Source organism: Uranotaenia lowii, chromosome 1 (assembly GCF_029784155.1).
Source record: "Uranotaenia lowii strain MFRU-FL chromosome 1, ASM2978415v1, whole genome shotgun sequence".
Classification (NCBI taxonomy): domain Eukaryota; kingdom Metazoa; phylum Arthropoda; class Insecta; order Diptera; family Culicidae; genus Uranotaenia; species Uranotaenia lowii.
In genome coordinates this window covers 211,636,434-211,660,382 of record NC_073691.1, presented here as the reverse complement: position 1 = coordinate 211,660,382, position 23,949 = coordinate 211,636,434, and the positions used below count along the sequence as shown (strand labels likewise).

Below are 23,949 nucleotides of genomic sequence, written 5' to 3'. Positions count from 1 at the left end.
TGCTCGGCTTGGGGATCGAACCCCGACCTTTGTGGTGAAAATCGAACACGCTACCCCAAGACCACGCCTAGATGTTGTTCTTACTGAAACTAAAACTCGAAGGGGTGCTTTGGTTTTGAAAGCACATCAATGCACTTTTCGTGACTTACCAAATCCCGGATTGTTCAAAATATTTCGAAACTAAAAATTTTCAGCACTTTTGTGCCCTTTATGTGACTTACCAAATCCTGGTTTGAGCACTTTTGTGCCCTTTATGTGACTTAAGTCCCGTATAACGTACGTATAGATCACTTTTGCAACTTTCAAGTTCGTTAATGAGTACATATAGTTCACTCATGGGTATTGGGCAAAACAAGTCACATACAACGTACATATTGATCACTTTTACAACTTTCAAGTTCATTAATGAGTACATAAAGTTCACTTCAGGGAATTGGCCAGTTGATTCTCTTTGTCAGCCAATATGTAACTTTCAATGTCTTCATTCAAGTAAATATGTAACTCAATTATCGGTTTAGCACGATTTTTTAAATTATTCAATAATATATTTATAATAATTGCGCAGTGAGCTTAAGACCCGCAGTTTAATATCCAAAATGCGGCATGCGGCTCGCAAGCCACAGGTTACCGACCTGCGTCCTAGCATCTTATTCGTGGTCCCAACAAGACAGGCCGCGACCCAATGAGCACCAGCTCTGTTGACCTGAAATTGTGGATTTCAAACCACCCAAAAACCAGTGCACGTCGTCTAACTCATCGAACACCTATTTAACAGGCCCAGGTTGATCCATCATAAACCCTCGGAAAACACATATTTAAGGGCTTCGATCCGTGTGGCTACCATCTGTCCGAAATGACATTACTTGACGCTATTTTATTCGGCCCAACATCACGTGGCAAGAATCCTTTCATTTTCTAACCAATCCGATAACATCACCTATTGGCACTGTTTGTGGTGTTTAAGAGTCTATATGCATCAATTGTTAATTTTTTGTTTGTTTGTTTTTTTATCAGGAGTTCACCAAATATTACTTCTTTGGCTGAATTCGCGTAATCATTGATTCGAGAGCAAACGATTAAACAATCGCATATACATAAAATCTTATGTCTCGTATTTCTGAATGAAACGTTCAACAAAGTAGTTGCTCAGATACTGAGCCTTATCAAAAATGGTGGAGAACTGAGTTAAAGGTGAAAAGATGTGGTTTTAGGTTCAAGTTTAAATTTGTGAAGCTTGGTGCTTTTGGGTTCTTCATTTTTTCGGCCATCTCACACAATCATTACTAGTTTTTGAACATTTTCGTAGCATCATTTCGGTAGCAACTTAGCACTCATCCTTTGGTGATATTTTATTTAGATTGAAGATTGTTTACAACATTTATGGGAAAAATATGTTTAAACTTTAAAATTCCCCTTTTTCATTCAGCTTTAATCATCTCCATTCCGGCTTTTATGAATTATGACGAAGTTCCGCCTCACTGCCTTAAGGGGCTCTATTCCTCAGATTGGCGCATAATTTCATTCTAATTACCCATATGCCAATTATGATGGTCGTCCGATGGCTGTTCTGGGTCACGCCAAAGCCTTCCGGAAAATTCCTCCAGTTGTTACCGCATGCAATCAAAGTTGGTAAACAGACCGGAAATTTATTTACCCATTGGTTTCCGCTGGGTATGGCATTTTTTGTGCCCCATTCTCAACGTTTCACCTGCTCAATTCCCATCACACTCCGACTGAACGACCGACCGGAAGGACTGACTCCTATTAATGGGGGACAGCTTTGGTTTATTCGAGAAAGATGGCCTCGCGTAAATCTATTTCTCTGAACCACCATCTGGTGCTTAGTCGTGAAACTGCGACGCCCATAGAGGAAAAACACCGAGTCGTCGTATAAACAAATGGCACTCAATCACAATGCCAGTACCGGATCTCTCGGGAGGAATGATGTCGGTTTGCTGGAAGGCCTCTTCGGATGAGAATTATCCTGCCAACATACCCACACACATCCACACTCACAACAAGTTCGGAAACAAAACTCGTATGCATTTATTCATACGGAAAGCCAGCCGGCCGAAACTTGGATGGTGCTCCATCAAAATCCACTTGACTTGAGCAAAGTCAGCATCAGCAGCAAAAGGTGGGTAGGCCGCACCCGACTAGTGTGGGATCACGGGATTCGGGAAACGTATCCCAGAGCCAGGACGTATCCACGATGAGTGACGTCCTTTTTCGAGGAAGTTCGAGGCAGTCCTCCCAGTCCTAGTCTGCAGCTGAGTTCTGTGTAGGTCGGGCTGATGAAGTACTTTGTACAAGCTAGGCGATCGCCACATACAATGTGGCTAGCTTCTTGTATGTATGTAGGACCATCCTCGGTTGTTCCGCGTAGGAGGCGCCCTTAAAGCGTCAGCGAATCCTCGTACAGGAGCCTAGAAAGGAACGAAATTTTGATGGTTTGTTGGGATGGCAGGTTAACGCCAGTGGGCCTCGTGCCTGGCTTGGGTCCGGTCGGGAATATTTTTACCACAGATGAGCTTTGCAAAATGAACGCGTGGACTAGCAGCGAATATTTTGGAGGAATGGCCGCTTCCCTATTACTATCTGTTAATGATGGGTACATGTGCGCCGTATTTGAAGCGTTTTAGAAAGTCGGATTATCCGAATTCATTCAGAAGACCGGGTTCTGGTGATGCTGGTGTTATTTTATGGCCCCTCGTTACTGATGGTTGGCTGGAGTCAAAATTGGTATGATAATTTGTGATATGAATTCTAAACGCTACCATTCTGTGGGGATTTTCAACAAGGGTAACGTTAACGATAATTTATTTTTCCGTGTTCGGATGTTTTATAGTTTAAGAGGCGATACAAATTTTCATCGTTTTCTAGCTTTGTAGGTATATATGCAATCTTTTTCAATGAAAAATGTATGTTTGACCACTGTTGAAACATCTCCGTATTATTAAATAAACATTAAAAAGGTAAATTTAATCGTTAACAAAATGCTTCAAATCCACATTACAATTATCTGCCAGTTACCTAACTTCCAATTGCCATTTTTTTACAATTTCAGGTACATAATTTGATCAAGTTTGTGCGAGTTTTTGTTAATGAAAATTTAAAAAAAAATTACCAATTGTTTGAAGACGAAATCAGACATTTCCCAACATGCTACCTGCCAAAAAAACATTTTACCGACTAAGTTCCTGTCTCACCGTGGATGCATGGTTGCCAAAATTACAGAAAAATCTGTAATTTCTCAGAATTTTGAGCAAATTTTCATCATAGAATCTGTGTCACAGAACACAAATTTTTGAAAAATTCCCAGATTTCACAGAAATTTAAAATTTTGAATGAATTTTCAAAATCATATTTTTTGATGGCCTATATAAAATTTGGATTTTTTACATGAATTGGAAAAGTAAAATAAGATTGGTAATTTTAATTCATGTTTTCCAACTTAAATGCAAAATATCCAATTTATCATGAATTTTCAATGAAATTAAAGGAAATAGCATCACAGAAAACCATCACAGAGTTTTTGGGTAAATTCACAGAAAGTCAAATTTTTTTTTCTCAAAAACACAGAATTTTTTTCAGGAACCTTGCGTGGATGGAGAAAATGGCTGGACATTGGATTTGATAGAGACTGCTATGCAATATTTTTAACAAGGCAACGATTGAGGAATCTGGTGAGATCCCTCCTTTGAATATTTATTATCCTTGAAAATATAAACATGAAAGTTGTAGAAATCACTTTTGAATTCGCATTTTTCTGTTGATTAATATTTAAGGTCGCTTTGTTGACCTATGTCAAACAAGCAAAACTGTAATTAAATCTTTCATTTAATATAAGTAAATTTAGCGAACATAAAAGTTAGTTATGGTTCGACATTTATTAGTATTGTGTTGAAATGCATTCCATTGAATGATCTTCAAAACAAAAAGCTGTTGCCCTCGTTTGTTATTTTTCAGTGCAATTATGCTGAGTGGCAAATGAACAAAAATTATTGGTTTTTGACCAATGTTGACCAATAAAATGGAGTTCTTGAACTATTTTGTCTTTGAATCCAAATTCTATAAAATAAGCTTTAAAGGTCATTTGCATTTACGAAGCTATTTTATCTAACTCTTATAATGGACAAAACCTTGATGCACAGTCTGATAGGCTCATCCAAATTTCGATGGCAAATACCTGAAAAGGTTTCAAAAATCAATCATCTCGAATTTTAAAAAATACTTCTGTAAGATGTTGTGGCCAAATATGTTGACAGCTAGAAAATGTTTATTTTACTAGTTTACTAAAATTTGAGGTAACATTTTTTTTCATTTTTGGTTATCATTATAATCTACAAACATATTTAATCCATAAAATATGACTTAAAACAAATTTATGTTGAGGAAGTCATTTTTGTCATTTTTGTCATTTTTGTCATTTTTGTCATTTTTGTCATTTTTGTCATTTTTGTCATTTTTGTCATTTTTGTCATTTTTGTCATTTTTGTCATTTTTGTCATTTTTGTCATTTTTGTCATTTTTGTCATTTTTGTCATTTTTGTCATTTTTGTCATTTTTGTCATTTTTGTCATTTTTGTCATTTTTGTCATTTTTGTCATTTTTGTCATTTTTGTCATTTTTGTCATTTTTGTCATTTTTGTCATTTTTGTCATTTTTGTCATTTTTGTCATTTTTGTCATTTTTGTCATTTTTGTCATTTTTGTCATTTTTGTCATTTTTGTCATTTTTGTCATTTTTGTCATTTTTGTCATTTTTGTCATTTTTGTCATTTTTGTCATTTTTGTCATTTTTGTCATTTTTGTCATTTTTGTCATTTTTGTCATTTTTGTCATTTTTGTCATTTTTGTCATTTTTGTCATTTTTGTCATTTTTGTCATTTTTGTCATTTTTGTCATTTTTGTCATTTTTGTCATTTTTGTCATTTTTGTCATTTTTGTCATTTTTGTCATTTTTGTCATTTTTGTCATTTTTGTCATTTTTGTCATTTTTGTCATTTTTGTCATTTTTGTCATTTTTGTCATTTTTGTCATTTTTGTCATTTTTGTCATTTTTGTCATTTTTGTCATTTTTGTCATTTTTGTCATTTTTGTCATTTTTGTCATTTTTGTCATTTTTGTCATTTTTGTCATTTTTGTCATTTTTGTCATTTTTGTCATTTTTGTCATTTTTGTCATTTTTGTCATTTTTGTCATTTTTGTCATTTTTGTCATTTTTGTCATTTTTGTCATTTTTGTCATTTTTGTCATTTTTGTCATTTTTGTCATTTTTGTCATTTTTGTCATTTTTGTCATTTTTGTCATTTTTGTCATTTTTGTCATTTTTGTCATTTTTGTCATTTTTGTCATTTTTGTCATTTTTGTCATTTTTGTCATTTTTGTCATTTTTGTCATTTTTGTCATTTTTGTCATTTTTGTCATTTTTGTCATTTTTGTCATTTTTGTCATTTTTGTCATTTTTGTCATTTTTGTCATTTTTGTCATTTTTGTCATTTTTGTCATTTTTGTCATTTTTGTCATTTTTGTCATTTTTGTCATTTTTGTCATTTTTGTCATTTTTGTCATTTTTGTCATTTTTGTCATTTTTGTCATTTTTGTCATTTTTGTCATTTTTGTCATTTTTGTCATTTTTGTCATTTTTGTCATTTTTGTCATTTTTGTCATTTTTGTCATTTTTGTCATTTTTGTCATTTTTGTCATTTTTGTCATTTTTGTCATTTTTGTCATTTTTGTCATTTTTGTCATTTTTGTCATTTTTGTCATTTTTGTCATTTTTGTCATTTTTGTCATTTTTGTCATTTTTGTCATTTTTGTCATTTTTGTCATTTTTGTCATTTTTGTCATTTTTGTCATTTTTGTCATTTTTGTCATTTTTGTCATTTTTGTCATTTTTGTCATTTTTGTCATTTTTGTCATTTTTGTCATTTTTGTCATTTTTGTCATTTTTGTCATTTTTGTCATTTTTGTCATTTTTGTCATTTTTGTCATTTTTGTCATTTTTGTCATTTTTGTCATTTTTGTCATTTTTGTCATTTTTGTCATTTTTGTCATTTTTGTCATTTTTGTCATTTTTGTCATTTTTGTCATTTTTGTCATTTTTGTCATTTTTGTCGTTTTTATAATTTTTGTCATTTTTGTCATTTTTGTCATTTTTGTCATTTTTGTCATTTTTGTCATTTTTGTCATTTTTGTCATTTTTGTCATTTTTGTCATTTTTGTCATTCTTGTCATTTTTGTCATTTTTGTCATTTTTGTCATTTTTGTCATTTTTGTCATTTTTGTCATTTTTGTCATTTTTGTCATTTTTGTCATTTTTGTCATTTTTGTCATTTTTGTCATTTTTGTCATTTTTGTCATTTTTGTCATTTTTGTCATTTTTGTCATTTTTGTCATTTTTGTCATTTTTGTCATTTTTGTCATTTTTGTCATTTTTGTCATTTTTGTCATTTTTGTCATTTTTGTCATTTTTGTCATTTTTGTCATTTTTGTCATTTTTGTCATTTTTGTCATTTTTGTCATTTTTGTCATTTTTGTCATTTTTGTCATTTTTGTCATTTTTGTCATTTTTGTCATTTTTGTCATTTTTGTCATTTTTGTCATTTTTGTCATTTTTGTCATTTTTGTCATTTTTGTCATTTTTGTCATTTTTGTCATTTTTGTCATTTTTGTCATTTTTGTCATTTTTGTCATTTTTGTCATTTTTGTCATTTTTGTCATTTTTGTCATTTTTGTCATTTTTGTCATTTTTGTCATTTTTGTCATTTTTGTCATTTTTGTCATTTTTGTCATTTTTGTCATTTTTGTCATTTTTGTCATTTTTGTCATTTTTGTCATTTTTGTCATTTTTGTCATTTTTGTCATTTTTGTCATTTTTGTCATTTTTGTCATTTTTGTCATTTTTGTCATTTTTGTCATTTTTGTCATTTTTGTCATTTTTGTCATTTTTGTCATTTTTGTCATTTTTGTCATTTTTGTCATTTTTGTCATTTTTGTCATTTTTGTCATTTTTGTCATTTTTGTCATTTTTGTCATTTTTGTCATTTTTGTCATTTTTGTCATTTTTGTCATTTTTGTCATTTTTGTCATTTTTGTCATTTTTGTCATTTTTGTCATTTTTGTCATTTTTGTCATTTTTGTCATTTTTGTCATTTTTGTCATTTTTGTCATTTTTGTCATTTTTGTAATTTTTTTTTTATTTTTGTATTTTTTTTTGTCATTTTTGTCATTTCTGTCCGATCGCATCAGAAGGCGACTTTTTTTATAGGAATTTTCTTGGAAGCTTGGTGTTTTTTGTGTTGCCCCCAATTGTGTCAATCAAACAAAGTTTATCATTAAAATAGCTTAAAAGTCTGAGCGTCTGAGTCATGCAGCTCACATCTCGAGACAGAGGAATTTCCGTTTCGTTTTCCGAAACTTGGAAGCTTCAAATGAGTGGGTGGATGGATAACTATAGAACTCACCTGATCGTTCATGGTGGAAATTTCATTGTCAATCTCGGTCGGTGGGCTGCGGGTGTAGTCGAGGCTGAACATCGAGGGCGGGGGAGGAATGCCACCCACTACCTCCAGCAGGAAGCTCTGCATCAGTCCACCATCATTTCCGGGCTGGCAGACCACCTCCAGGACCGAGTCGTTGTGAAGCTCACAGTTGCGAGGCGTTTCCGGGATTTCTGACGTCACCACAAGCGAGTTGTTGTTGTTTTTGCGTGATGGCCGGAAGAAAATGAGAAGTTTTAATTAAAACCACACGGGACATTCCACAGTCTTCGTTGTCTTTTTGCAGCGATGGATGATGGAATGGGGGAGTATGGGATGAGGAAGGGTTTCCCTGAGGATTGAAAATTCTCGATGGAAATTACTTTTCCGGGGAACCGAGCCTATCGAGTATTGGCGAACATTTGCGACTGGTTGGGAAAAGTTGTGCCATCCAGGAATCCAGGAACATTTCAAAGGAGTGTTTTTTTTTTGTTTTTAGTAGGGAAGCCAAACTTACTCGCTGGAAGAATGTGGATAAGACAGGGAACGTTCTGTCGCCCGACGCTGTTCATGGCCCAACAGGCCAATGTGACTAGTTCGGCATCGGATTGTGGCATGTAGGTCATGGTACTGACCAGGCCTTGAGAGTTGATCCGTGAATTCAGGACAGGCGACACGTTTCGCGTATTGTTGTAGGTCCAGCTGAATCGAATCCCATCCGGAGGATCAGCTTCGACTTCGCACTTGACATGCAACGAGTGCATGTTTAGGGATCCAACGGACGTCTGTTCTGTTCCCGGCTTACAGCGTGGTGCATCTGAAATTGAGAAAAAAATGATATTAAATTTTGTTTTCCAATTTCATTCCCTAGAATCAACTTGAAATTGATAAATTTTGCTATTCATGATTCGGTTGACATCTCTAGCATCCATCAATGAAGAAATTCGTCATTGTAACCTGTAGTCATTAATTTAACTTTCCCCATATCACAGAACTCGATCGATTTACGCATCCGAACGCAGAAAAGCATCAACCTTCTCCGGTGTGCCAATTCGATTTCCGAGAACCACGTGCCACTGATACCGAAATAAGCACAGCAATATGAACAAAGATAAATAAAAATCTTGTTCGGAATCGGTTGGATCTGTAAGCCAAAAAAAAGAAAAAGGAGTAAGGGGGGATGATACCGAGTAGGTGAATTGGGTAAATCTTGCAGCACAGACACTTCAAAGCGCCTTCGCCCCCGTTCACCACTTTTTTTCTGCTTCTGAGGGATAGGGTGGTAAAGTCGTGCACAAGAGTTATTGGCTTTCTTAGCCAAAAGCAGTAGTAGCTGAATGTATCGGTTTGGGTGGCTTCGCATTGCCTGGAGGTGTTTGGAAAAGTAGCTACCTTCCTACTTCGCTACCGGGCGATGACGTTCAAAAGACCAAAACAACGAGAGAAAAGACCTAGAAGAAATCGAAATCGTTAAACAGGAAAAAAGGGTGGGAGTGAGTGAGCCAAGAGACGAAAAAAACCCGTCCGGAGAAAATTGATTGTCTCGTCACATAATCAACTGTGCGGAAATTCGATATCGGAGCTTTTCGCTTTTGCTCGAATCCAGACAGCGAGTGGATGATGTGCTTGGTTCTTCTTGTGCTTCGTTTACCGTCACACTTTCATGGCTATGAATATCATCTCGCTGTCTGCCTCCGACTCGAAAGATGTGTTGAGATTTGGATTTTTAGATCATGAAGGAATGTGCGCGAGCAGGATAAATATAAATGTAGGTAAACATTCACCTTCTTGTGAATTTTTATGACCGAGATCCCAACACTGACCTTTTTTTGAGGACTTTGTTATATTCACTGCGATGCAAGACGCTTCCCTAGCAATGCAGGTTTAATTCCGGTCAAGATCGATTATTTTCTAAATTTAATAAAAAAAAACCCCGATTTAATACACTTGACATTGAATTGTAGCCTTTCTTACAGGGTGTATACTATATTTTGGTACATACACTTATGACATCTTATGACATATTGCAATTCTTTAGATCTCGTTTAACCCTCATCCGCATTAGGGTGTCATTTTGACACCATTGCAAGTTTGAAGGCTTGTAACTTTTTTCAGAAGCTTCAAAATACAAAAATTTCTTCGGGGACCCTAAATGAATTCAAAAGTTCTTCAATATTGCATCTTTACTTTTTTTATGGACGAACCCTGGAAGCCTGGACAAAAAAACTCCCTTTTCCGACTTTTGGTGTCATTTTGACACCACAAAAGTAAAATCTATTTAAGTCGTTTGAATTATTATGAACTTCATATAAAACTTATATCAATAGAAACCTTGTAATGTCTGTAAAATATGTTTAGAACATTATATACAGCTAAAGTTACAAGTTTTCTCGTTATTCAGCATGAAAGAAAAAAAAATCTGAAAAAACATGCCTCACGAAAACTGCTGTAGTTCATATGTTACACGTCCAAAAAAATATTTGCCTTATGCATATAAAAGCTGAAGTTAATGCCTACATCATGAAGACAAGAAATATTTTTTTAAATTTTTTTTAATGAAATGGTCACAAAAAGTTCAAAAAAGTGGTCTAAAAACCCTACTTTTCATTCGATTGCTAGTAAATACTGTTTGAGCGATGGTAGAGTTTTGAAAAAATATGACTATAAAATGTATAAAAATTCTAACATTTTTCTGTCTTTAGATTTTTGATGCAACAAAAATTGAATTTACTGGAATTTTTCAAAGTTCACTACTTTGCGCGATTTTTTTACAAATTGAAATTTCATCTGTTTTTGTGGTCCACTGTCAGGTTGTACCCGGATTATCAGTGCTTTTACTTTGTTTGGACCAACCAAGAGTATATTCATTGGAAAGCACATTTAATCTTCATTCTAGTGAGGTGTTGCAATTCACGCTGTGAGATTTCACAAAAATATGAAAATTATAAACGTAAAATCATTCCTGAATTTCTAGAACTACAAGCTCCTCGTCCAGCAAAACGTGTTTGTTTGCTCTCCGAGTAGGTACGGTGGGTGGTGATTCGGGCAGAGAGCGAAGCCGACAAACGAAATAATGATGCGTGTCGTACATTTCTTGGTTGAAAATATTCTATTGAGAGTAGTTTGCATTTGCTAGTCACGACACGCATCATTATTTCGTCTTTCGGCTTCGCTCTCTGCCCAAATCACCACCCACCGTACCTACTCGGAGAGCAAACAAACACGTTTTGCTGGACGCGGTGCTTGTAGTTCTAGAAATTCAGGAATGATTTTACGTTTATAATTTTCATATTTTTGTGAAATCTCACAGCGTGATTTGTTGCACCTCACTAGAATGAAGATTAAATGTGCTTTCCAATGAATATACTCTTGGTTGGTCCAAACAAAGTAAAAGCACTGATAATCCGGGTACAACCTGACAGTGGACCACAAAAACAGATGAAATTTCAATTTGTAAAAAAAACGCGCAAAGTAGTGAACTTTGAAAAATTCCAGTAAATTCTGAACTTTTTGTGACCATTTCATTAAAAAAATTTAAAAAAATATTTCTTGTCTTCATGATGTAGGCATTAACTTCAGCTTTCATATGCATAAGGCCAATATTTTTTTGAACGTGTAACATATGAACAACAGCAGTGTTCGTGAGGCATGTTTTTTCGGATTTTTTTTCTTTCATGCTGAATAACGAGAAAACTAGTAACTTTAGCTATATATAATGTTCTAAACATATTTTACTGACATTACAAGGTTTCTTTTGATGTAAGTTTTGTTTAAATCGGTCTAACACGCCAAAAGTTATAACGATTTGAGCTTGTGGTGTCAAATTGACACCACAAGTGCTGATTAGGGTAATGAAATCTAATGCGGATGAGGGTTAAAAGATCGTGAGCACAACCTTTTTTGTATGTTTTTGACAAAAAGTATATGTTAAGTTTTAATAATCTAAACGAAACTTTAAGTTCTGACATTTTCCAAAAACTTCACATAAAATTCAAACCCGATCATCTCAGGGTGGAGTGGACAAAATTTCAAAATTCGAGTTGCATTCGAATCTTTTTTTCGTACTTATCGAAACACATTTGTTAAGATTTGTATAACAAATGTGCAATGTACTTAAAATATTAAAAAAAAAAGCTACTAAAGTTATCCCCAAAAAGTTTTGGATGACCCCGCAGTTGAGTGTAACGGCCAAAATTTTGGGATCAGTCCTGTGAAACATACATTTATATTTCAAGCGTATCTCTGTTATCAAATAACGTATCGTTTAACTGGTAAGCTGATTCGGAAGCTTATGAGTAGAACTTGCTCATGGACATTTAGTTGAAACATTTTTGAAGACTGAATTCATTAAACCATTAGCTAAAGTTAGATCATTTTCACCAAATAGTATGACCGTTAAAAAACATGCAAATTTTATTTGACCATAACTAAGTTGTCTTTCCAGTTATTGCAGATGGGTTGGGCATATTTGCATGTTTATAAATTGCACTTAATAAGGCTTAGCTAAAGGCTTAACTTAAAAATAAATCATAGATGATCATCACCAGAACGTTTTAAAAGATTTGAAAATTAGTTTTAAACGAGTATGAAGTTGTGATAACATAATTCATATGATTTTAAGATTTTTTTTGAAAATGTTCCACCTTCAGGCTAAGATTTGCTCATATAAACTCAACATGAACATTTTGTCAAAAACACACAAAGAAGGTATTGCTCACTATCTTTCGAATGAGAAAAATAAAATTGCAAAATGTCATAAGATCGCTGAGATATGGTCGATCAAAATTTTCATGTTTTTGAGGCGTGCTCCCAAACTTTTGACCGGCAGTGTATGACACACAAAAATATAGAAATGATGAATTTCTAAAAACTTATCATGAAATATTGATTAAACATCGACAAAAGTGCCAGAAGGTTGGTAAAGTGTCACTTTAAATACTAAAAAAAAAATGAATTCAATAATTTAGAGCGAATTAAATACAAAATGTATTAAAATATAAAAAAAATAAGAAAAATCATTGTTTGAATAAAAACAACATAATTTGCAACTAATCGGTGATTTTAAATGGTTGGATCCTAATATAAAATCCTGTAGGATCTTGTTTTAATACTGTTTTGTTTAAATGAGTACAATCACTGAATAATTTCAATAAACTATTTTTTGGAGTCTCAAAATATGGTAACAAAAATAACATTATTAAAGAATAAAGAGAAGACTTTAAAAAAAGGATTCCTAACCATGTGTTCCAAATAATTTAATGTTTGCTTTAAGTAACCTTTGGAGTGGAGAAACAAGAATTTTGATCAAATAATGTGGTGAAATGACAATCGCTAGAGTTATATGCGAAAGGGTATGATAGGGTCCAATAATCGGTCAAAAGAACTATATATGATATGATAAATATGTAACTATTAATACAATGTCAAAATTGGCAAAACCGAGAAAAAAAAATTAAAATTGACAAAATGAACAAGATGGACACAACTTACAAATTTGATAAAAAAAACGAAATTCACAAAATTGCCAAAAAACGACAAAAATGAAAAAAAAAAACTACTAAACTTATTCAATTGACAAAACTGGACAAAATTTAAAATTGAAAATTAATTGACAAAAATGACGAAATCAACTTTCTGTTTTGTAATTTTTGAGCGGTTAATGTGATCTATTTGATCAGTTTTATAATTTCTGTCTTGTCTGACAATTTTATCAATTTTGTCAGTTTTGCCAAACTGACTAAATAAGTCAATTTGGTGAATTGTACGGTTTTTGCCTTTCTTGTAGAAAGGTATAGTTATCGGTCGATTTGGGAGATCATTAATTATGGGTCTTAGATATACCTTTATTGGTACCTATCGAATCAGCTCGACGAGTTCAGACGATGTCAGTGTATTTGTGTGTGTTGGTGTGATTTTCTGTAAACTTTGTCAACACGTTTTTGCGAAACTGGGAAGTACAATAAAAATGATTTTTGTCTTAAAAATTTTGATTTTTTTTCCCTCTTCAATGTATAAAAGAAAGAAAAAAAAAACAAAATAGTTTGAAAAATAAATTTTCATAGTAATTATCACCAAATCATCACTCCAAAAAACGTGTCAATTGGGCTTGCTAGCCACAACCAGCAATCACTAAAATCAAGATTATCGTATTAATGACGTCAAATTATACATGACGTCATTTACACGATGGGCGCGCTCGCTGTGTATTGTGGTAAAAAGTTACAGCCTCCACTCCCACTCATGATGTCTTCATGACGTCAAAACGAGCGGGAGAAAAGAGTTGAAGAGATTGATAAAATTTCTAATTTTTATTTTCTATTGTTTTTTTGTACCAGTTCAGTGTTAACCGAACCGGTTTCAAAAACTTTAGAGCCGAAGCTCCTTACCATATTGTGGTAATATGGATTTTCATAAAGGGGTACGACCCCAAACTGTACACTTTTTTTTTCCGGGATTTTCATCCCTTAGGATGATTCATCCCTAACCAAACTGTACACATCCAATCGATGGGTCTTACATCCGACATCCGCATGCTTCTGCAGCGATGGCGGGCGATATTTCGCCCAACGCTATATTCGCAAGCAAAGGTTTCCCTTAGAAGGAAAAACCACATAAGGGACGCGAGCGGAGCACACCATCTCAATTTCTCTCATATCGCTCGAGCTTATGTCGTTTGTTCGTGGTCATGCTATTCAGCATGAGAGAAATTGAGTTGGTGTGCATCGTCTGAATCAAACGCCAAAAATTTCTCCATTTAGTAGCATTGACTCAAACTTTTAGCCTGTGCCCAAACCGCGATCGTTTTGTGCTAAAATTTTAGAAGGGTTACGACGCAAGCGGGAATCTGTCATATAGTTTTGTAGTAAATTTGGAAAAGGGCGAACGAGCCAAATGTAAACAAATCTAGCGTAACATTTTCTAAGGGCGAAACTAGCAGTTAGCTCGGAACGAGAAAAACGTGTTGAAATTTCGGAACATTTAATCAAATCCTGTTGGAACATCGCAAGAGGGGGGGGGGGGGGAGGGGGGACAGAATTGAAGAACAAATTGACAAATTCATAGAACTCACAAAATTGACAAAATTTACAAAATTGACAAATTTCGACAAATTGGATAAAATTGACAAATTCGACAAAATTGGAAAAATTGACAAATTTGACAATTGACAAAATTGACATAATAAACATTGAACATACCGACACTTTTTATGTACCTATATATTAAAATTATTATAATTCGACTCAAATATGTTTCCAAGACAATTTTCAGCTACAATCAATAATTTTAAAGTTTTTTAAAGTCTAGAAAAAATTTTAATGATAAAACATGCTTTAGGAAAAAGGCTGTAAATCAGTTATTAAGTGCTCGAAAAAATTTTGCTTAGTGCCTGAGAAAGCTGAGATAAGAAGCTATATGCTGCACATATGGAAGGTTTTTTTTAAACTTTCTAAGATCATGGCCAATAAAAATGTAAAAAAAAAGTTGTGTAAAACACGCAATTTTCAATCAATCAACCGCCAAAACTGATCCTGTTACAGTAGACAAATTTTGAAAAGTGAATTGGAAAGTGGATGTAATTTGGCACATTTTAGCATCTTTAAATTTATAAAACACGAAATACATCATTTTGACTGCTTTTCAAAGGTAGCTATTTTTCGAACTTTTTATGAATCTGTATTTTCTGAGACAATCCCTACACCTAAATTTATTTGAAGAGTATTCTCTAATATTATTTCCGGTTTTCATTAGGAATTAAGCATATGGTGTCTTGCATATGCATCCAAAGATAAACACTCTGGAAGAAAGGCTACAATCCACTGTCAAGTGTATTAAATCGGGTTTTTTTATAGAAAATGTCAAACTTGACCAAATTGACAAAAAGACAATTTAAAAGGAAAAATTGATAAAAATTAAAAAATGACAAAATTTTAAAAAATTAACAAAATTCTTTGAGAAGGCAAAATTTCCAAATTAAAAAAATTAACAAAATTGAAGTTCCTGTCAAAATGACAAAATTGACGAAATGGAAAAATGTGAATAAAATCGACAAAATATATAAAATTAACAAAATTGACAAAATTGCAGATTCAATTTTGCAAATTTTGTCAATTTGGTATTTTTTTGAAAATTTTGTCGATTTTGTTCGTTGTGTCATTCATGTTTTTTTTTCTTTTTTGGAAATTTCATTAATTTAGTTACTTGTTTCATTCATGAAATTTTTGTCAATTTTTTTTATTTGTATTTTTGACCATTTTTTCAATGATACCATTATTGACAATTTAATAAATTTTATCAATTTAAACAGTTTTGTAAATTGCATAATATTTTTGTGAAAATTGAACAGATTTACTATATTGTGAACAATTAAAAAACTACAGAATTAACCAAATTTAACCAGTTTGTCAAAAATATCAAAAATTGACAAAAGTGACCTAGAAAAAAAATAACAAAATGGACCAAATCAGGATTGGAATTCTGCCAAATTTTATTTTTGTTATTTTGGCCAATTTGTCAGTTATGTCATTTTTGAAAATTTGGTTGATTTAATCAATTTTGTCAGTTTTGTCAACTCTGTCAATTTTGCCTATTTCTTCAACTTTATCATATTTGTTTATTCTGTCATTTTTGCAATTTTTTTTTAATTTGTAAATTTAATCCATTTTCTAAACGTGGTTTATTTGAACCATTTTGGCTTATTTGTCATTTTTGTCAATGTTGTAATTTTTTTTGCAATATTTTCTTTTTTTATTTCAAGTTTGTTTATTTGGCAATTTTGACACTTGGTAAATTTCATTAATTTTGTTCATTTTGTCAATTTGTTCTTTGTCTCAAATAAGTCAGTCAATTTTGTTAATTATGGCCGCTCACCAATAAGAAGAAAGAGAAGTAGAAAAAGACGATATGACAAAAAGTACAGCATCATACAGCAAAACATACCAATCATAAAATTTTACAAAAACATGACGACAAGAGGGTCAGTTACGATCAACTTTGGAAATTTGACAATAATTACAACACACCAAGCATTGAAGCCTTTAGGCGTAGTTTACTAAAATTATAATAAATCCGCAAGATAGAGTTATTTTAACAATTTTTTTCGTTAAATGATCAAAAGATGTTGTTCTTAGATTCTGTAAATATTTTAGTTGCGTCCTACTTTTCTTGTTAATTTTATACAGGGTTTTAAAATTAATTTATTTTATGCTCCAAAATCATCCAAAAAATTTTGTTTTTAAATTTATTTGGTTGGATTTTAATTTGAAAAGATTTAACCAGCCGAGCAATAAAGTAAAGACATTCTGTCTTGTTGTTTGAAGATCATTGTTTAACTTTTTTTATTTCATAACAAATATTAGTGCAAGCTTAAAATATTTATGTAAGCTAAATAAAACCGAAAAAGTTCAGCGGTTAACTACAAGCATGACAAAATATTCCTTCCAAATGAAGAAACTCATAAATCATTTATAGCTCATCAAGTGTGATCCCAAAACTGCAAACACTTGACGAGCTACGATTGACTTGACATAAATCGGACCTAAAAAGCATCAGTAGGAGGTCCATTTTTAAATTCCTCCGAAGATTCCAGCCAGGACCCAAGAATAAATTGAGTTTGTCTGGCATATCTCCTTTGTTAAATTTTATTTTTGCCTTCGAGCTTCGGAGGACTCAGAAGTGGAGCTAGAGTAGTGCCTCAGGTGTTATTCGGAACGATATTAAAATTTGCTCTACGATGAGATGCCATTTCATAGACAAGTCTCCCTCTCATTTTGGAGCCCCGAAGCTCTTCAAGGATTTAATTTTGGTCCTATCATCAAGCATTCAGATGCTGATCAGGTGACAGGTCATGAAAGTAGAACTGGTCCCGAAATTGGCCCCCTTGTTTACATAATTGCATTAGGGCGCCCCAAATTGGGAAAAAAATGTCATTTTGTTTCTTTGAACCTTCAAACTTAACCAAAATATGTAAAAAAAAATATTTTTTGTCAAATTTGCAGAAATTTTCTCATTGTTTTTTAAATTTTTTGAATGATTTAAAAATATTTTTCAGCCTACCATCAACCGACATCCAATCAAGGGAATGGAATAGTCGATATCATTACAATGCATAGGAAGCGAGATGTTGACTAGCAAACCTCGTTGTTCGCGAACGTTCTAAGCGTGGCTTTTCAGAGTAGAGAAAAAATGCAAATTTCTCTACCGAATGACAACAGCAACAGAAAAAAAAAACAACACAAACAAGCTAGAGCGCATAGCTACAAAAAGCCGAGAATGAAAATCATCGCTATCTTCGGAAAACAAACAATTGATTGAAAATGAAACAAATGGAACGAGCCGGCGCGCTTTTCCCACTTCGGCAGAATAAAACAATGAAAAAGCTACTGACAATTACTTAGCAACAACAACGGCGGCAAAAGCAGGAAAAATAAATGACCAATCCGGGAAAAAATGCCAATCATTTCCGAGTGCCTCAGTTGTTTCCCGAGACGGGCTTTTTCTCCCATCAAGTATCTATGTTGAAGTTTTCCCAAATGCCTAGGAGCTCACCAGAAACGGGAGATTTTAATTCTATTTGTTTCGTTTCGTTTTCCCTTCGGGAATGCCCGTTATTGAGCCCAGCTGATGAAGGAATTTGATTCTTTCACTTATTTAGGTTCTCGGTAGAGGTGAAACGAGCCCGATAGCGAGTTTCGGGAGAAGACACTCGACAGTCGAGTCAGAAGTGGGTAGTTGGTGGAGATGGTTTCTAATTTTGGCAGATTTTAATAAAGGTTATTTATTTTCGCTGATTCCCTTCATTTCCTTCAATCAGATTTTGGAAGGTGTGCTCCCTGTGAAAGTGAAGCAGTGGAAGACACTAGAAAAGCCGAATGAATTGGACCCTAATTGACTGCGTTTGAAGACGATTACTTGGGTGTATTGTTTTCGTGGGAAGCATATTTAATTTGGCGCTTTTTCTAGCTCATTGAGGGTCATTATTGCAAATTAAAAACGAAATTCGGAAGGATTAGAAAACAATTTGAATTCAAATTGCGTTTTAAAAGAAAAATTGATGTTCTCAATTCGGAAAGAAAAAGATTAATAATTTTCCAATAACTACCAATACCAAAGTTATTATTAATTTTTCATAGTCGTCTAAATTCAGATACACCATTTGAAAGGTAAATTTTTCAGCTGTGTTGTGCAATGCAAAAATTGAATTTATGTTATAAAAACAAGGTACATGATTTAAAACAAATATTTTTCATTTTGCTCGCGAATGCTTGCAATTTTTTTTCTCACACGAGTTATATTCAAAAACAAATTCGATCTGTTCCCAAAGAGATGGCGAATGCAAGCTACTTCCAAGATGTGAAAGCTTTTGGAGAATTTTTTCTACAGTTTTGGACTTATAATGGGTGGAAAAGGGGGTATTTTTAAAAATATGTCGCAACAAAATAAGAAAGTATAAGAATATAAGAATAAGAAGCGGCAAAATTTCAGCTCGTTCAGACTTGGTTGAAGGCGCTTCAAAGCGCTCAAAGTTTCAGTTTGACGTATGTGATCAATATTCAAAATGCTTCTTGCTCTTTTTAACTCCTAAGTTATTTTCATCCTATGGTCTATCCGTCTATAATTTTAAATCATTTTAAATTATAATTTAATTTTAATTTTCATCATTTAAAATTTTATCACCGATTTAACCGTTCAAAAATTCTAATAATTGAAAATAAAGTTTTTGATTATAGGATCAATTTTCTCGATGACTGTGAGAAATTTTGACTTGTGAGAAAAAGTTCCAGTTTTCCCTTTATTTTTTCATACAATTCTACAAAAAAACTGGAATTTGACCAAATTTCAAAACAATTTTAAACCAAAATAAATCTCAGATTTTTTAAAAACAAAAGGTTTTGCAGCCTTCTGCAAAGATGTTAACCCTTTGATGTATGACTTTTTTAAAATGAGAAAAGCAATGAATCAGTGAAATAATAACATTACAAACAGAATAACACAAGTGAACAGATTTGAGAGCGTTATGAGTCCAATTGAAGTAATGGCCCATTTAATTAGAAAAATAATTTTTGAAATTATTGATTTATTTCGATATGATTTTGCTAATTTCTTTAAAACATTGCTCATTGCGATTGATTTAAATTGAAACATTTGTTAGAATTTCCAAATTTATAGAAATAACAGCGATTTTCCAAAAACTTATTTAAAGAAAATTGTTTTTTTGCAATTTTTTGGTATACTTTCTTCGATATCTGACACATACATTAACATATCTTGATTAAATACCATGGGTTAAAAACCTCAAAACTACTTTTTGTAAATACATAACTTGAAAATTTTCATGCGTTTCCAAGATTTTTGGATAGTGTTGTTTCAAAACAACACTATGCATAATATTTAAGGGGGATGTAGGGTCTAACACTTTCAAAAAATCGATTTTTTTATTTTTTTATTTTCTTATTGTAAAACATTTCAAGAATGTTGTGTCAAATTTTCAAGTCAATTTAAGCAAAACTGTAGAAGTTATAGGCCTTTATCTCCTCCTATCTAATACTGCAAGAAAGCAAAAGCAGAAACTTCAAACGCGTTTTTCTCGAAAGCACATTTTTAAAGTCCGTGGACATCGTCATTTGAAAACTACTTATCCGATTCTTTTCAAATTTGGACCATATTTTCTACATATAAAATACCAGACCCCAACGTTTTTCTTTTTCGATTTTTTTACTTTGGGGAGATTTTACAGGTGAAAAATGGCGGATTTTTAAGTGAAAAATTGTAGTTTTTACTTCAAACAGCCACAAAAATTTCATAAAAATATTTTTAAGTTAAATAAAAACGTTGGGGTCCAGAAAAACATCTATTAAAAATATTTTGCTTTGATTTTTTGACTTCAGATGATTCTGTGCTGAGATACAGTGTCCACCGCAAATCCTGTTTTCTAAAAGGCATCCTCGAAAGTGCTCCGTCACCGGCTCATTTTTCAATATTTTTCTACGAAAAAATTACTTAATGTTCTTTTAACAATGCTTTGTATAATGCAAAAAATTTGAATACATTTGTTTAAATGATAGCTCTAGAAAAAAATCGTGAAAATGGTGTTTTTTTATACCCGTTAGACCCTACCCCCCCCCCTTAAGGTTAAAAAAAAAAATGAAAATCTTAGATATTCAAAAATTTCAAATGCCCTTTTATGACGTTAGAAATAAATTATATTTATCACTTTCAGATGAATATTCTAACAATTGTTGAATTTAACATAAACATTTTACCTCATAAATCAGAGAATCTTGAAAAAATCTTGAACTTTCATGAAATTAACCCTTCGTTTAGTAAAGTAACAAATTGACAAAAATTAATGTGTGAAAAAAGTGAAAAATTATATTTTATTTATTTATTTTTTCTTGATGTACATACACATCATTTCCAACTGTTAAAAATGATTTTTAAGGAAAAAAAACATGACATGAAAGGTTAGGAATAATAAAACGATTTAAAATCATTTTTTTTTTTTGTTTCATTTAGCTGAAATTCAGTAAAAATTTCTTAATTTTAAAGTTTGACGAGCCTTATCCCCAAAACTAGAGATGATTTACAAAATCTTATGAAATATTCAAATTGATAACGCCAAAAAGCAGTTATTAAAATATTTGGACCAGAAATGCTGTTCTCTTTTGCAGACAGTTGATGCTAAATATTCATAAATATTAAATCTTAATTATTTTCAATTTAAAAAATCTACTTATTTTGAGAAATTTGAAACTGGATTATAACTTATATTTCAAATCAAAATTGTATGAATGATCTGGAAACAATATCGACGATATGATTGGTGCCGATGTTGAATCTCAGCCGAGTTGCAAACAAAATTACAAAATATGGTTTTTTGTGTAATGATTTTATATTCTGTTGAATGACACTACGATATTAGAATTTCAAACGAACACACACAAATAAATTTAATTTTATTATTCATTCTCGAGTTTCAAAACTATTTTTTCAATTATGACTGATATGGACAGAAAATTTGATTTATGATAGCGGAACAAAAATTCAACCTTTTATTCAAATTCATATACTCGCTTTTAATCTGAAAATAAAGTTTGCTACAATATTTGGAAGTTAGATATTTTCTTATTTAATTTTTGTTATTTTAACGAATTATGAAATTTAAAGAATAATCGTTAGGACTAGGATTGGTCAATCTTTCAACTCAGATTTTCTATTTTTTAATTCCATTTTCATTTTCTATTCGATTCATTTTATATTCGATCTTTAGATCTTTTGGATTCTTTTTCTTGCTGAGCCAAATAATTTGGATCCAAATTTAAATTACCCCTTCAATGGCAAGGAGTGCCGTTTGTTGGGCATTTAGACGATTTGATACTCAAAATAAAATAATCGTTTTTGAATTTATTGTCTGGAATTCATAAAAATATTTATAAGTACTTTAATTAATGCGTTTATAAGCGTTTATTTCTAGAAAAGGTGGTGACAACAGAAAGTTCTCTTTCTTGTTAATAAATGATAAGATCGATCTTCAAGCTTCGATTTTCCAAGTGGATCGATCCCACGACCGTCCATCTAAATCGATCTTGGAGATCTATCTTTGCCTGAAGATCGAAAAATTCTATTGAGGAATCAATTCAGACGAACACGCGGCATCCCGGCAATTTTTATATTTCATTATTTACAAAAAAAAAATGTGAAATTTTCAGAACAAAAAAAATTTAAGTTGGACACGATGTGACTTCACGACTTCAATCACTCACATATCAATTATTATATTGAGAAATAAAATTTCTACATCAGATTGTAATGCTTTCATTTCAAGTCCCGCTTTTTTAGTAAATATCTCGCAGTCCCGTTTTTTCCAAATGTCCCGGTTTTATGAGAAATCTTTTGTGGTAAACTCAATGCTCTCCGATTCTACCACTTTAAAACAGTTGGTCCGTGCTTTATGAAAACGCTTTTTTTAAAATCTCTCCTCGATCATTTTCAACTTCTGTCATTTTTTTCTTATCTTCTTTTATATTGGAAAAACCTTAATTTTTCCTGAATTGAAATTGGTTCAACATTTTCTGTGCTTAAAAAATTAAATTAAATTAAAATTCTCTTTTAGTGTTGGCTCTCTTCTCAAAACAAACAGCATTTTTTGAAAGTTCATATAAGACAACTCGTTTAGGCATTTAAGGTTGCAAGAATACTTTCCAAAAAAGAACCTAGCAAAATATGGGCATATGATTTTAAAATTTTCAACTTAAAATCCGGGCGATATCCGGGAACACTTGGTCAAAACCACGAAATTATCGAAATAAAATCAAAAGGAATTCACTTGAAAATATATTTTTTCGACAAAACACATCAGCAGAATTTAAATCGCATTTCAGGCTTCTGAAAAACTGCTTATGATTATTAAGATTTAACTTGCTTAAAGAAATCGTTTTAGGACGCAAAAATAAAAAAAAATATAATATCTCAATTTAGGATGTTTTGTTCAATTTTAGAAATGAAGTGTATAAATCTGTGCAAAATGCAGGATTTTTTCTACGAAATCCGGACAACCGGGCCGGGCCGAACTTTCCTAAATTTCGTGTTAAATATCCTAGTTAAGTCTGGATAAAACTGGAAAATCTGGCAAGCTTTTCTAAGCATCACCATAAAAATCTGGTTTAGTCAAGCATTCTTTGAGCGTTCTAGTGATGTTCATATTTTTCATTTGAAGAAAATATTGTTTAAGTTGCTTCCACATGATAATGGCTCCAGATGTGTCTCCAAAATTCTAGGAGAATCCCTTGAATGTAAATTATAATAAAAAAAAGAAATTTCGGATAAAATAAAACATGACTACCGAGCGATAAAAACTATTATCAAACAATGGACGAATCAAAATAAAAAAAAGTTGGTTGATGAACCAAAGCGGCTGTTCAAAATTTTTCAAAAATTCAAATCAAAACTTTCTTCAAATTTTGGATTTTAAATTACTTTGAACTAAAACATTTTCGACTGTACTGTTTGCAGTATACAAAGATGGAAGTTTTCATTTATCCTTATTTTATTACTTTCTATAAACTTTTTAAGCAGATGGAACATAAACAGATGTATAAGAATAGGTATAAAAATAAGGTTCTTAGGAGATTCTGAAATGTCCCGCGTTTTTCGGCGATTTCCCGTTTTCTACCGTGAAATGTCTCGCTTTTTCTTAAAGTATCTGGTTAGCCTACCCTATTCGGCTAATTGTTCTTTTATTTTAACCATAAAGAAAGGTTAAAATTCTTCCCATACGAAAAATTATAGTGAAAATATTTATATAAGTCAATCGTTCAAGTAGTGAGTTAATGAACCTCTTAAGTCCATATTGTCAAATCAATAATTAACGCTCATTTTTACAAAAAAAAAAAAAGTTTTTCAAAATGTATTATATGAGTGCACTTGATTCCTCGAGTCCTTAAAGATAAATTTTTCTTCTGAATGGATGT

At 32.3% G+C, this 23,949-nt stretch overlaps 1 protein-coding gene across 1 annotated transcript in view; it reads right to left on the bottom strand.

The window, feature by feature from the left end:
- Positions 1-23,949, bottom strand: part of LOC129738363 (uncharacterized) — a 144,365-nt gene that overhangs the window by 52,082 nt on the left and 68,334 nt on the right. Inside the window, exons 5-6 of the mRNA XM_055729547.1 lie at positions 8,001-8,300; positions 7,469-7,677 (exon numbers count right to left, since the gene is read on the bottom strand). Coding sequence (XP_055585522.1) covers positions 7,469-7,677; positions 8,001-8,300 — 509 coding nt within the window. The remainder of the gene's footprint in view (positions 1-7,468; positions 7,678-8,000; positions 8,301-23,949) is intronic.